The 13792-nt window shown below is 37.5% G+C and overlaps 1 protein-coding gene across 10 annotated transcripts in view; it reads left to right on the top strand.

The window, feature by feature from the left end:
- myt1la (myelin transcription factor 1-like, a) overlaps nt 1-13792 on the top strand; it is a 61203-nt gene that overhangs the window by 44490 nt on the left and 2921 nt on the right. For 8 of the 10 annotated variants that reach the window (XM_084090254.1, XM_084090251.1, XM_084090258.1 and 5 more), the window contains 11 exons: nt 1881-2155; nt 4337-4561; nt 7617-7735; nt 8513-8581; nt 8686-8748; nt 8826-8909; nt 9118-9339; nt 10135-10226; nt 10328-10431; nt 10520-10663; nt 13178-13240. In XM_084090254.1, the coding sequence (XP_083946380.1) occupies nt 1881-2155; nt 4337-4561; nt 7617-7735; nt 8513-8581; nt 8686-8748; nt 8826-8909; nt 9118-9339; nt 10135-10226; nt 10328-10431; nt 10520-10663; nt 13178-13240 (1460 nt within the window). The remainder of the gene's footprint in view (nt 1-1880; nt 2156-4336; nt 4562-7616; nt 7736-8512; nt 8582-8685; nt 8749-8825; nt 8910-9117; nt 9340-10134; nt 10227-10327; nt 10432-10519; nt 10664-13177; nt 13241-13792) is intronic. The other 2 variants (XM_084090250.1, XM_084090257.1) reach the window with 1 other exon arrangement.

The following is a 13792-nucleotide window of genomic DNA, read 5'->3' as shown; positions in this document are numbered from 1 at the left end:
AGAATTGATAAACTCTAGGGGATCAGATTGAAATAAGATTAGAGTGAGTTGTGTACTGCCTGACATCCTTGTGGTATTTTCCATTAAAAAGATTACTTTCTGTATTCTATTTTGAAGTAAAGGCCTTCTCTTAATAAACGCATTAGTTTGGATTTTTTACATGCATTCGTCGAGTTCAGGGCTCCTTTATTGGAAATCCTACTTTACTTATTGGCTTCTGAAATGATTAATAACCCAGGTACACAAACCCAGTGAGGAGATTTCCAATTTGCATGCAGATCCTTTAATAGATTTATGGCTGGATGGATATTTTTGATCACCAAATGTGAAGAATGTAAAAGATATATAGATATGTTAATATAATTTATCATTTTTCATGATATTCTATATATGCATACTGTATTAATGCATATTGATATCGAAGGCATTTATGTAACCTTTTTGCATGATGCCTAATGTCTGGGTGTATGTTTCAGTTTCAGTTTCAGTTGGTTCAAGTTTATTTTTATTTTTTTTGGTTTTGTTTGGTAATGTTAAGCGCCGTAGCTCTCAACTGCAGCCCTGGTCTTGATAAATGAGTGCACTTACATTTGTGAAGGAATCAAATTAACTGGAACGATTTTGTTCAAAATGGTAGCAGTTGATTTCACGCCCAAGCCAGAAATTGTAGAGATTTCCTGTCAACAGAATTCGGCTGGTTATTTTGGTACGGTTTCATTAGCTGTGCTTAAAATAACTCATTTTCATTATAACTCATGGTTATTACATCAGGACAGTCTTGATTGCCCATAAGGAGCATTACAGCATGCCCTGCAGTGATAATATAGACAATGTTATTGAAATCAGAACGCATACCACATCTCTGAAATTAAAGAGCATTCTTGCAAGTGATGTTACTTGCCTGCATGCTTTAATCGTAGAAATTCTGTTTTTGATAAATGAGACAAATGAAGAAAATTAAACCTTGGGAAAAAAAAAATAATGAGAATAACATTCAATTAATGTTAGGAATTAACGGCACTTCATTTAGACTCAGTTGGCAACATCAATTAGTTACACCCAGTTTAGTTGTAATGGCAGCATTGCTATTTGTCTCAATGCAAAATGAGATGAAGAATAAGATCAAATGGGAGAGTATTATACATCTTGAATAAGTGATTATAACTGCATTTTAGCAGCTGATTTGTCAGCTTCCAGTATTTGAGGATGCTCAGTTTCTTAATCAGTAACTGATTTTTTTCTCATATATTTTGTCTGGATGCAGACCAGAGTTTGTCTATGAATGTGGATTTATATAAAAAAGAAATGCTGTTTAAATGCTTTCCGTGCAGGTCTTAGATTTCATGTTAACAATGTGTAGCCCTCTGCATGAAACCTAGATACACTGTCAAACCATTTCTCCTCCTCTCTCTCTCTCTCTCTCTCTCTCTCTCTCTCTCTCTCTCTCTCTCTCTCTCTCTCTCTCTCTCTCTCTCTCTCTCTCTCTCACTCTCTCTCTCTCTCTCTCTCACACACTCACACTCACTCACTCGCACTCAATTTCTCACAGCATTCATCATGAAACATCAGCTCATCTAATAAGCCTGTGTGTGAGTGTGTGTGTGTGTGTGTGTGTGTGTGTCATGTCTTTCTGACATCATTTTATCTATCTATCTATCTATCTATCTATCTATCTATCTATCTATCTATCTATCTATCTATCTATCTATCTATCTATCTATCTATCTATCTCATTCTAGTATTCCATCTCTCTCTCTCTCTCTCTCTCTCTCTCTCTCTCTCTCTCATTCTCATTCTGTCTGTCTATCTGTCCGTCCATCCATCCATCCATCCAAGTGCAAGCAGCCCGTCTGACCTGGTATATGTGTGTGTGTGTGCAGCCAAGCGCTACTGTAAGACCTCCAGCCCGGCCAGCAGCACCACGAGCAGCTACGCTCCCAGCAGCAGCAGCAGTCTGAGCTGTGGAGGAGGGGGAGGAGGAGGGGGAGGGGGAGGAGGAAGCAGCGCCAGCAGCACCTGCAGCAAGAGCAGCTTCGACTACACGCACGACATGGAAGCCGCCCACATGGCTGCCACCGCCATCCTCAACCTGTCCACGCGCTGCAGAGAGATGCCCCAGAGCCTCACTGGGAAAGGCCCGGAGCTCCTGGCACAGGTGAGGGTCGACAACTTTTTCCTGCCAGTTCCTCACTCTCATGCTCTCACCCACTTGTACTGCTAATATATTTTTCTTTCTCTCACTGGGGATTTCTTAGTTTCTCTGCACTGCCTTCCTGTATGACTGTGCTTTGTGCCGGTAAAGCCAGGTAGTGCAGCGAAATGAGGGCATGCCCATTTAGAGTCATTCTGGGCAAACCCCCTGGTCCTCTCGTCCGAGCTACCGAGCTCATTTGCACAGGCTGTGATTTAATACATTGAATGACAGCAGCCCCTCTGTAAGCTCCTGCGGGTCCTCTCTGCTACAGTCAGGGTCATCATATGAGCCTAATGGTCTGAGCGAGCCATGATTGCTTTAGTGACGCATCGATTTCAGACATAATCTGTATGGTGATAAAGAGAGCAAGGGGATGGAGAGGACCAGAGGAAGCTGGCAGCTGCAGGAACGCTGGAGTAGTGGTGCCCGTAACCCTTTCTCACAGAGGCAAGTAGAAGTAATGTCGATTTCAGCTGTGGTCCAGGCCAAGCCAGCTCTCCCAGCATCCCTCTGGGTACATAGGAAAGACAATGACCTCTCTTTAAGGACAGTGAGGCAGCAGGCTGAAAATTAAAGAGAGAGAGAGGGAGAGAGAGAGAGAAAGAGGAACAGAGGTAGTGAGCTGCAGGGCTCTATATATTCACTAATAAGCAGCTGTACATGGAGATGTAGGGCAGCGCAAAGAAGATGCTCGCACTCTCTTCTTTCATATATTTTTTCCTCCAATCCTTTCCCACACTGTAAAAAATGGTGGTTGTAGAATTTATAAAAAATGAAGAAAAATGAAGGCTACTGTTTCAATGGGTTTTTTTTTTTTTTCAGTTGAATTCATCTACTTTAAAATTGTCAAAATCTGCCATCATTGAAAATCTAGAAAGACAATTTTTAACGTCATTTCATCCTGTTTTCAATGAGTACTGTACGATACCATATAATAGTTTGAGGTCAGTGAGACTTATCAATGTTTTTAAAAGAAGTCTCTAATGCTCACATGCATTTAAATGATCAAAAATAAAGTAAAAACAGTAATATTGAGAAATATCATTACAATTTAAAATAGTTTTTTTTTAATAAGTTTAATATTTTTTTAAACAAAAATTCATTTTATGGAAAAGCTGAGTGTCCAGTGTCACATTAGCCTTCAAAAGTCATTCTAATATGATGATTAGCTGTTCAAGAAACATTTTTTTATTATCAATGTTGAAAACAGTTGTGCTTCTTAATATTGTTGTGGAAATCTTTTTTTTTTTTCAGGATTCTTTGATGAATATAAACTTTTAAAAAGAACATAGTTTATTTTAAATATAATTTTTTTGTAACATAATAAATATCTTTGTCACTTTTGATCAATTTAATGTATCCTTGCTGAATTAAAGTATTAATTTAGTTTGTTGTCCAGAATATGCCACATACAGACCTTTGTGCAGTACATTATAGCTAACAACTAACTAATCATTTTAAGGAGAGGTACAAACACAGCTTGACATCAACACAAAATCCGCTACAACAGTGTAAATAAAACTGGCAAATGGTCAAACAATGCAACCATATTAATTATTCATCCCCAATGCAGGGAAGGGGAAAGAAGTGAGAAACTTGTGCATATTTAAACACACAATAAAAGCTACATTTGTTGGTTCAACTAAGTATATTATAACAGAAAATCACCTTCGAGATCCTTTGCTTGTGTTCCTGTAAGTTGTTTAACAACTGTTTAAAGGCGGCATAAAACATTTGTCTTTTCTTCCCTATTGTGATGTATATCTGAGTGAAATGGCTTTTCAATGAGAAAAATAACATGGATGACTTAAAAAAATAAATAAAGTTTTACTAATAAATAATTTATATGATTTCTATGATTTTTATGATAATGAAGTAAACTAAAAACAATAAACCATTTTTTTTATTATATAATTTTACAAATAGTAATTGAAATATTAATAATAAATAAAATAATGCATTTTTTACTTGATGAAAGAATCGATTTAACAGTGCGTATAAACCATGGACCCATCCTCATCTGTCATTCTTCCCTTCCATATCTTACTCTGCTTCTTTCTCATCCTTTTACCTCTTAATTATTCCCTTTACTCTTTATTCTCTTATCAGTCCTCCTCCTCCCTCTTCTCTTTTTCATGGCAGAGCCCTGATGACAGAGATGGGGATGAGAACGGAACCCTGGATCTGAGCCGGGCTGGAGGGATGGGGGAGGGCAGTGGGGGTACAGTGCTGACCCCCCTGCAGCCCATGTCGCCCCAGCGGCAGGCCTTGCTCAACAGCCACTGCTACCAGATGAGCACAGCGGAGTGCTGGGACCTGCCTGTGGACTACACCAAGATCAAACGCCTGGACGAGGACCACAAGGAGGTACTGCCCCCCCAACAGCCCTCGAGTCTGGCCGGAGACGGACCGCAGCACTCGCTTTACATAGTGAATTTAGATCATTGCCAGCAGAACTTTTTTATGGCAAGCCGTTTTAGCTTAAATTGTACCCAGCGTTACTCGTAATTGCATTTTTACTAGTAAGAATTTAATTAGAGAGGTCTCTAATTGTAATTGTTTGTAGTAATAATTGAATTGTAGAGCTCTCTAATTGGAATTGTTACTAGTAAGAATTGAATTGTAGAGCTCTCAAATTTAATTCTTACTAGTAAAAATGCAATTACGACGAGTAACGCTGGGTACAATTTAAGCTAAAATGGCTTGCCATACTTTTTTGCCCACTGTCTTTGTTGCACTGTAGAATGTGATCAGTATTTAAATAGATCAATATATGAGAGTTTGGCAATAGCGATTACCAATTTGTATTATTAAATAGAAGATAATCCAAATGTGAATAAATAACTAGAAGTTATTTTTATCAGTCCCTACAGAAAAACGTGATTATGTGATCGCATAATTCAATACATAATCAGCCAAAGTCCGCATATTTAAGGCCCTTGCACACTGAGTCCATTTTGACAATTCATAAATTGCCGATATGCGGGGCTTGCATGATTTCATAATCCCCGCATTTTCGTTGCAAAAAAGTCACATATATCTTAGCAGAAAGTTGAAAAATGTTGCGTTTACTTCACACAAGAGCAGTCATTTTCCCCTGTTGCCATGGGAACGTTATGAAGTGACCTTATTACATTTGTAAGTATATTAGTAGTATGTAAATTTACGCTACAGTAAAAGATTGCACTTTGTGCATTGGAAGCACTTATTTTAACAGAAGATGTCTGTTTTGTATAGCTACCTCTGTAAAACAGATAGCACACATTTTATATTTTTTATATTTTATTTATTCATTTTTACAGAAGTTGTAGCATATTCCTTTTGTAAAGCTACAGAACTTGTTTGACTCATCAATGTTTTGTAAGTTTGAGCCATGTGTTTATTAAGGTCTGAAATAAAACAAGATGAGAACTTAAATATTCCCAGCACTTTCAGTAAAGTAGTAATGCTTGCTTATCATAGGAAGTAATAAGAAATTACTCTTTACATTAAGGTATAGCCTAGTGAGAAAAGGGTGTTGGGGAATCTTTTTTTTTTTTAATCAAACCGCAGTTTTTGCAAGTTCCCGCAATTTCATCGCATAAAATTGCATAAATATCCCGCATATTCCATTGCATTTTTTAAGAAAACGTGCCGCATAATCAAGGATTTTTGCCCGCAACAATCACAAAAAACCCCCGCATTTTTCTGGAAGGACTGTTTTATGGTTGATTGTGTAACATAGTGTAAATACTATGGAACTAACTAAACATGATTGCGTGTTTGCGCATCCCGACACAGCAACGTTGACTTAACCAATGGCGTAAGCTTAGGGTGGAGCTACAGTCTCTGTTTCTCTAACCAATAGCTGATGAGGAAGAGTGTTCAGGAAACATGTTTGAAAGCAATCATTAGTTGTGAAGTTCTGATGATTCTAGTAGCAAAAGTAAGAAATTACACACTTCACATTTAAAAAATAAACTTTCTAAATCACATTTTTATCGTGAAAGTTTAATACAATATTGTTGCAACAACTAATATTACAATTACTATAAAACTATGACTTCAAATTCTTAAGAGGAGACTTCTCTTTGGTTGTTCACATCTTTTTTCACCAGGCATTTGCTTTTTGTTTGCAACTAACTTGCTTGGTATGGGATTTTTGGTATTTTTCACCCAAAAATGAAAATTATCCCATAATTTACTCACCCTTAAGCCATCCTAGGTGTATATGACTTTCTTCTTTCAGCCGAACACAATCGGAGTTATATTAAATACAGTAATATCCAGGCTTTTCCCTGCTTTGTAATGGCATTGAATTGTGCCCGAGTTTTTGAAGCTCCAAAAAGTGCATCCATCCATCATAACAGTAATCCATACGACCCCAGGGGGTTAATAAATGCCTTCTGGAGTGACGCAATGGGCTTTTGTACGAAAAATATCCATATCTAAAACTTTATTAGCTATAATCACTGGCTTCCGTGAATGTCCGTGCTCACGATCACGAGAGAGTCAAGTTCCGGCGGAAGAGTGACCTCTGACCCGACGTATGATGTAGGACGTAGCTCCTCTTTTATTAAAATCCTCTGACATTTTTCTTTTAAACTTCTCATTTTAGAATTCTAATTCGTGACCTGTGTTTTGTTTTGCTCTATCCTCTGTGCTTCCGCATTCTTCATTTCTCACCACAGCTTACGCTACTCCTGCGTCATGCGTCGGGTCAGAGGTCACCCTTCCACTGGAATTCCTCTCTCATGAATGCGCATACGCACGTTGCCGGAAGCCAGTGATTATAGTTTATAAAGTTTTAAATATGTTAAAAGTAATTATATTTAAAAAATATTTTCTTACAAAAACCCTTTGCGTTGCTCCGGAAGGCATTTATTAACCCACTGGAGTCGTATAGATTATTGTCATGATGGATGGATGCACTTTTTAGAGCTTAAAAAATTCGGGCACAATTCAATGGCATTACAAAGTCGGGAAGAGTCTGGATATTGTTTAATATAACTCTGATTGTGTTCTGCTGAAAGAAGAAAGTCATATACACCTAGAATGGCTTGAGGGTGAGCAAATTATGTGATAATTTTCATTTTTGGGTGAACTATTCCTTTAAGAAAGCTGTTTTTATTGTAGTGATTTGAAGGACGGTAGGACTGTAAGGACATCTAGTGTACAGTACTGGTACTGCATGCCTTGAAATAGGAATTGGAATTATTATTATTTCAAAAGGGATTTGATGTTTTTGCTAAATTGTTGGGGAATTTGAATTCATGTAAATTTGGCTGTATGAGAGTTTTGTGTCATTTTTTTTGTGTGTGCAGTGTTTTTTATATATGTAAACTGTATCGTATATTGTGAAATTACTATCAGGCCACTGTATTATTCTTCCTTCTTATTCTGCATCATAACATGCATTGAAATCTCTCTTTCTCATTTTCAGGATGACCTGGACCCCTTTCAGGATCTATTAGAAGAGCAGCAGTATTCAGGAGACGTGTCTCTCCCCAGCCCCAAACACAAATTTGCTCCCTGCAAGGAGAGCAAGAAGGAGCTCCTCACGTAAGCATAACATCTGCACTGGATAAGGACTATTCCCTGTTGTTTACATGCGATGCTGTAGCATGATTTTTTTAATATAATATTTAGTGTACACTACCAATGTTTTTTAAAGAATTTTATACTTTTAATCAGCTAGGATGAATTAAATGCGTGAAAACTAAACTAAAGATTTCGATTTTAAATAAATGCTGAAAAACTTTCTCCACAAAAATATTCAGCAGCACAACTGTTTTCAACATTGATAATAATACAAAATGTTTCTTAAAGCACCAAATAAGCAGGATTTCTGAAGGATCATGTGACACACATTACATTACATTACATAAAAACATTTAAAAACATATTTAAAAAGAAAACTTCACAATATTACTTCACAATTTTACTGTATTTTTGATCAAATAAATACAGCCTTGGTGAGCATAAAAGGCTTCTTAAAAAAAATATATAGAAAAAAAGACTTTTAAACTATAGTGTCTACAACCTAAAACAACTGGTGCCATCATGACTAATATACATGATATATATATACACTATTCGCAGTCAGTGATGATAATTTATCCAAGATCAAGTTAGTAGTGTTCAACTGGTCATGTGACCTCAGCATTCATGTACAATAAAGCAGTTTTTATTAGGCTACTAATTCATTTGTTTGATATTTTTTTTTACATATTTTTATTTATTTGAATGTAAATCTTTTTGATGATAAATATGACCCTGAGTGCACGTTAGTAGCAGCTGTGCAAGTATACCATGTCTCATACCAAATCCTCTCTCAAGGCTATCAAGCTGCCAACTGGCTGACAAGGGCATGCGTGGTATGATGACATCTAACTCCCAGGATCTGAAGTAAGCCCTCACGCTCTCGTGTTTACACGCCACCTCAGTTGACCTTCAAAAATGAGGTCTATCTGAGGTTACACTAATCTTTTTCATGTTTTCATTGCTTGCAGGTGTCCTACTCCTGGCTGCGATGGCTCTGGGCATATCACAGGCAACTATGCCTCACATAGAAGGTGAAGACTCACATATATGCACATTAAAAATTTATTTGACCACCAGTTGATTAAAAAAAGTTTTTCTTGCTCTGAAGTCTGTCAGGTTGTCCCCGGGCAAAGAAGAGTGGTATTAAAATAATGCACAGTAAGGAGGACAAGGATGACCAGGAGCCAATCAGGTGCATTTTCTTTAAATTCCCTCATCTGTCCAAAGTAACGTGAAGTTGAATGTTACTTGCAGTAATTTACAGTTGTAAAGTTGAAATCGACCAATTGTACTGCAGTAGGAACTTCACTATGTGTGTCTGTGTGTACATGGCTACTCACTCTTGCTTGTGTGTGTGTGTGTGTGTGTGAACTCGTCCCTGCTGTGCCCAATGTCTGTAGGTGTCCTGTGCCAGGCTGTGATGGCCAGGGTCATGTGACTGGGAAGTATGCCTCCCACCGCAGTGCATCCGGCTGCCCGCTGGCCGCCAAGCGTCAGAAAGACGGTTATGTGAACGGAGCGCCTTTCTCCTGGAAGTCTGGCAAGACAGACGGCATGACCTGCCCCACCCCAGGCTGCGATGGCTCTGGCCACGTCAGTGGAAGCTTCCTCACCCACCGGAGGTACACCAGTGTGGGACTGTTTCTCAACAAGGCCATCATATAGCAAGAAATCTTTTCCTTAATCAGTATTTTTGCATTGTTTTTCAATAAAAATATCTAAACTTCGTTAACTATTCAAATTGCTTTCGATAACTGAAATAAAGCTGAAATAAAATAAAATATAAATATTAGATTAACTTAAAAAACACTTACTAAAATAAATCAGATAAAATGAGTAAATTTAAAACTTAAATTAAAATAAATTAAATCTAAATAGATTTTTTTAACTAATAAAAATTACAAAAATAATTACAAAAAAAAACATTTTAATTTGAAAAATTAAAATTAAAAATGGAAATATGAAAAATAAAAGCTAATTAAAAATATTACTTTAAATAGTACTAAAATAACAATGGATAATAAGACAATTGATGTTTGTTTTTCTAATACCACACTGACATTATTTTTTCTTATTTTTCTTATAATTATATTTATATAATTCTAATTATATTTATAATTATATTTATTTTTAATATAATTTTATATGTTTATGCTTAAAACAAGAAAGAAAAATTGCCAGTGGTTTAAGAAAAATGCTGTTAATTTAAGATATATTCACTAAAAACATATCAATTTCATAATTATCATACAATCATTTGTATAAGTAAATTTTTCTCGTTTTAAGGATGTTTAGATAAAGACAAGACAAAAGATGTGGCTGTAAATGTATGTGAATCAGTTCATGGTTTTCTTAGCCTTGGAAAATAATGTAACATTTGTTCATCATTGTGTTTAATCTTTGTTTAATGTCTGTAGTCTGTCTGGCTGTCCCCGTGCCACATCTGCTATGAAGAAAGCTAGGATGACAGGGGTTGAAATGCTCACAATCAAGCAGAGAGCAAGTAAAGGTACATCATTTTTCTTTTATTATATAATTAACAATGGAATTAAATTAATTTTACTCGCCAATGGCATTTTTAACAGTGAATGTCTCCATGTTCCCTTCCAGGCATAGAAAATGATGAAGAGATAAAACAACTGGATGAGGAAATCAAAGACCTGAACGAATCAAACAATCAAGTAGAGTCAGACATGATCAAATTAAGAACTCAAGTAAGAACATTTGCCATCTCTCAAACCGGACATTGGCCATGTGTTCAGTCACAGAGATGCCTTTGTCTCTCTTTCTCTCTCCCGCCAGATCACCACCATGGAGACTAACCTGAAGTCCATCGAGGAGGAAAACAAGGTTATAGAGCAGCAGAATGACTCGCTGCTGCATGAGCTCGCCAACCTCAGCCAGTCCCTCATCAACAGTCTCGCTAACATCCAGCTCCCTCATATGGTAAGAGCCAACGGACATGTGTCCTCAACTAGGGGTAAGAAAATATCAGTGATCAAGGGACTACAAAGTCAGGATTCAAATGTTTGATAATTATTCACAGGAAGGAAGTCCTGTGAATCTGAATAAATTCAAATGAGTTATTACATTTTGTTCATGTATGACCTACAATAAATGTTATATCTGCATAGAATAGTCTTTTAGACCATATAGACTGCCTCTTGTTGAAAGCCAGGGCCTGAGTCTGCATTTCAGACGCTACCAGTAGGGATGAAATTCCGGTTTCTATTGTTTCTCCCATCTGCTTCTTTATGTCTGTTGTTGAGTTCCTCGCAGTTCCATATGCTTCTGTGCTGAGGTCACTCCCCTTTACTGACCATTGTAGAAAAACAACCTCCACTCCAACGACTGCTTTTCAGTTGAGTAACAACATGGCCGCTGTTGATCAGATGGTCCAACATGATGGAATCACAGAGCCTTCATATGCGCATTGAGACGGGGCGCGATTGGAAAAGCCTTGTTCAAATGTGGCAGCCATGTTAGTAAACAACTGAAACATGTCTTCTTGAATATGGCTCCTGAATTCTCCACCCCCACTGTTGATGGATGCTATTTAGAGTGTGCACGAGGGGTCCTCAAGCTGCACAAACATCAGACGACTGTTGCCTATTCATGTGTCATGCCGCTTGCACCACTTGCACTGCAAAAAATAATGTTCTTCCCAAGCATTTTTGTCTTTTCTTGCACAAATATCTAAACTTTCTTAAATCAAGCTACATTTACTTGAGAAGCAAAATGACTTTATTGAAGTGATACCTTGCAAAATGAAGAGCGCAATTCCAAAAGAGTGCCGATGGGAGTGGAAAGCTCTGCGCATGATCTACTGATGACACGCAAATTAAAGTACGCAGATGCAACCTGATCATTTCCATAATGACCAACGCAATACCAAGAGCAGCCCAAATTAGCAAGACGTGCTTTTTTTGGCCGGTAAATAATGGCTCAAATACCAGTAAATTGACTAGCGCAAACCTTATTAAATCACCTTACATGATTCATTTAAATACTTTCCACCCATAAATTTTGCATCTGAAAAGGAAACTCCTTCAAATGCATATGTAATAAGGTCAGCCGCAAAAATAACTGTCCACGCCTTTTCAGCGTTAATTTTTTACTGCGTGTCTTTAGTAAATCCTGACAAACAAAAAACAATCTGCCAATGGGGTCAGAAAAATAGTCGTTTCCCCTTTGAATTAAAGGCTTAGTTCACCCAAAATAAAAATAAAAATTGTCATGAGTTCCAAACCCGTAAGACTTCGAAACACAAATGAAGATCTTTTAAATGAAATCTGAGAGATTTCTGTCCCTCCACTGACAGCTACGCAACTACCACTTTGTCGCTTCAAAAAGTTCATAAAGAGATTGTAAAACGAATTCATATGAATTTAGTTCAAATTTTCTGAAAAGAGACACGCTAGGCTTTTATTCACATATAAACATTGATCAGCGAACATGAACAGAAGCTCAACCGTACGTGCTTAACGCACTGGAACAAACCTCTTATAGAAGCTCAAATGTGCTAGCCTGACTACATCAGACTTCGTTCGTACTTCCGCTCAATTTCATTTCGCTTCTGTACTCAGTCTGAGACAGCGTCATAGCTTTCCGTTTTCCTCCGGCCTGAAAACAGCCAGCCAATCAACGAAAAGAGGGCGGGCTGAGAGCCGTGACGTAGACGCTGATTGTACCGTGGATGCGTAGATTTACTTCACATAATCTGCAAAAGTCGTTCACAGCCATGTTCACTCCGGTATTTCGCTCGATGGTTTTGTTTTCGCTTCATACATGTGTTTACAGTGGAAGTTAGATGCGGCTGAGCATGCGCATAACACACGCCATAACCAAACGTTATGTGATTGGCTTACGGGTAACCAATGATTTTAAACTTCAAACAAGCGGCCCCCCGCGAGAAAGAATGAACCTCGTTGGTTCTTGGATGAACGTTTATATGTAAGAAAATTTGGACTGAACCGCTCAATTCATATGGTTACTATTACGTTCTCTTGCATGGACTTTCAGTGGAGGGACAGAAATCTCTCAGATTTCAGGATTAAAATATCTTTATTTGTGTTTCGAAGATGCATGAAAGTCTTGCGGGTTTGGAACAACATATGGGTGAGTAAATGATGACAGACAAAATTTATTTTTGGGTGAACTATGATCTAAGTTTGCGTTTCTCACCCCATTGGCAGATATTTTGTCTTATTTTATGCTTAAATTCACTTCATTTAGAATTTTTTTTTTTTTTTAGAAAACATTTAGCTTCTTAAGTAAATGTATTTTTAGATATTTGTACTGGAAAACAAGACAAAAAAAGCTGAGGAATAGCAAATGTTTTGCGGTGTGGTGTTCTGTACTTCCACATGTAAAGTCGAGTATGTCAGTTTTATTGAGACCACTGACCTCTGGCTTTTAGCCAGGCTAATAGTCTTTTCTCTACACCTCTCCCTTCTGTAGAAACCGATGCCACTGAAAGAGGCCCCTGTTAAAAATTACTGCTGTTTACAGATGCCCCACAGAGTAAGAGATTCATTTTCCATAGTCTAACTTTATCCTTCTCCTCACTATCATTTTCCTCCCCCTAGTCCTCCCCCCTTTTGTAGCACACACTACGAAGTGTATGCATCATGAAGGTCCATACATATTACCAGAGTGTATCAGTGCCACACATATTGACCACTTCAGGGTATAGCGATAAGAAAGCTGGGGTTGCAATATGAGCCATATTTATTTTTTGGTAGTAAACTCATGTAAAACACATTTTTTTATCAGGCACAGTGATGCTCATCGATATCTGTCTGCTACTCATGGCGATCTGTTTGATATCACTATTACTTACATACTCATGAGCATGAATCTCACACCAGTGCATGCATACATGATGTATGTGCATTAATTCTTTTGTTATCCATCAGATATATATTTTTTTAGAAACATTGCAGTAGTTCTACGTTTGATTTTGACCAACAAACAGTGACCATTTTAATGTGACTGGTCAAGCCCTGCATTTCCAGAGATGTATTTTCTATAAAACCCTAGCTGATATTTAGTTTTAAACGAGGCATTGTGGGT

This window comes from Abramis brama (assembly GCF_963993115.1).
Source record: "Abramis brama genome assembly, chromosome: 18".
Lineage (NCBI taxonomy): Eukaryota > Metazoa > Chordata > Actinopteri > Cypriniformes > Leuciscidae > Abramis > Abramis brama.
The sequence above is the reverse complement of the archived record's forward strand: the minus strand, read 5'-3'. Positions and strand labels throughout refer to the sequence as shown.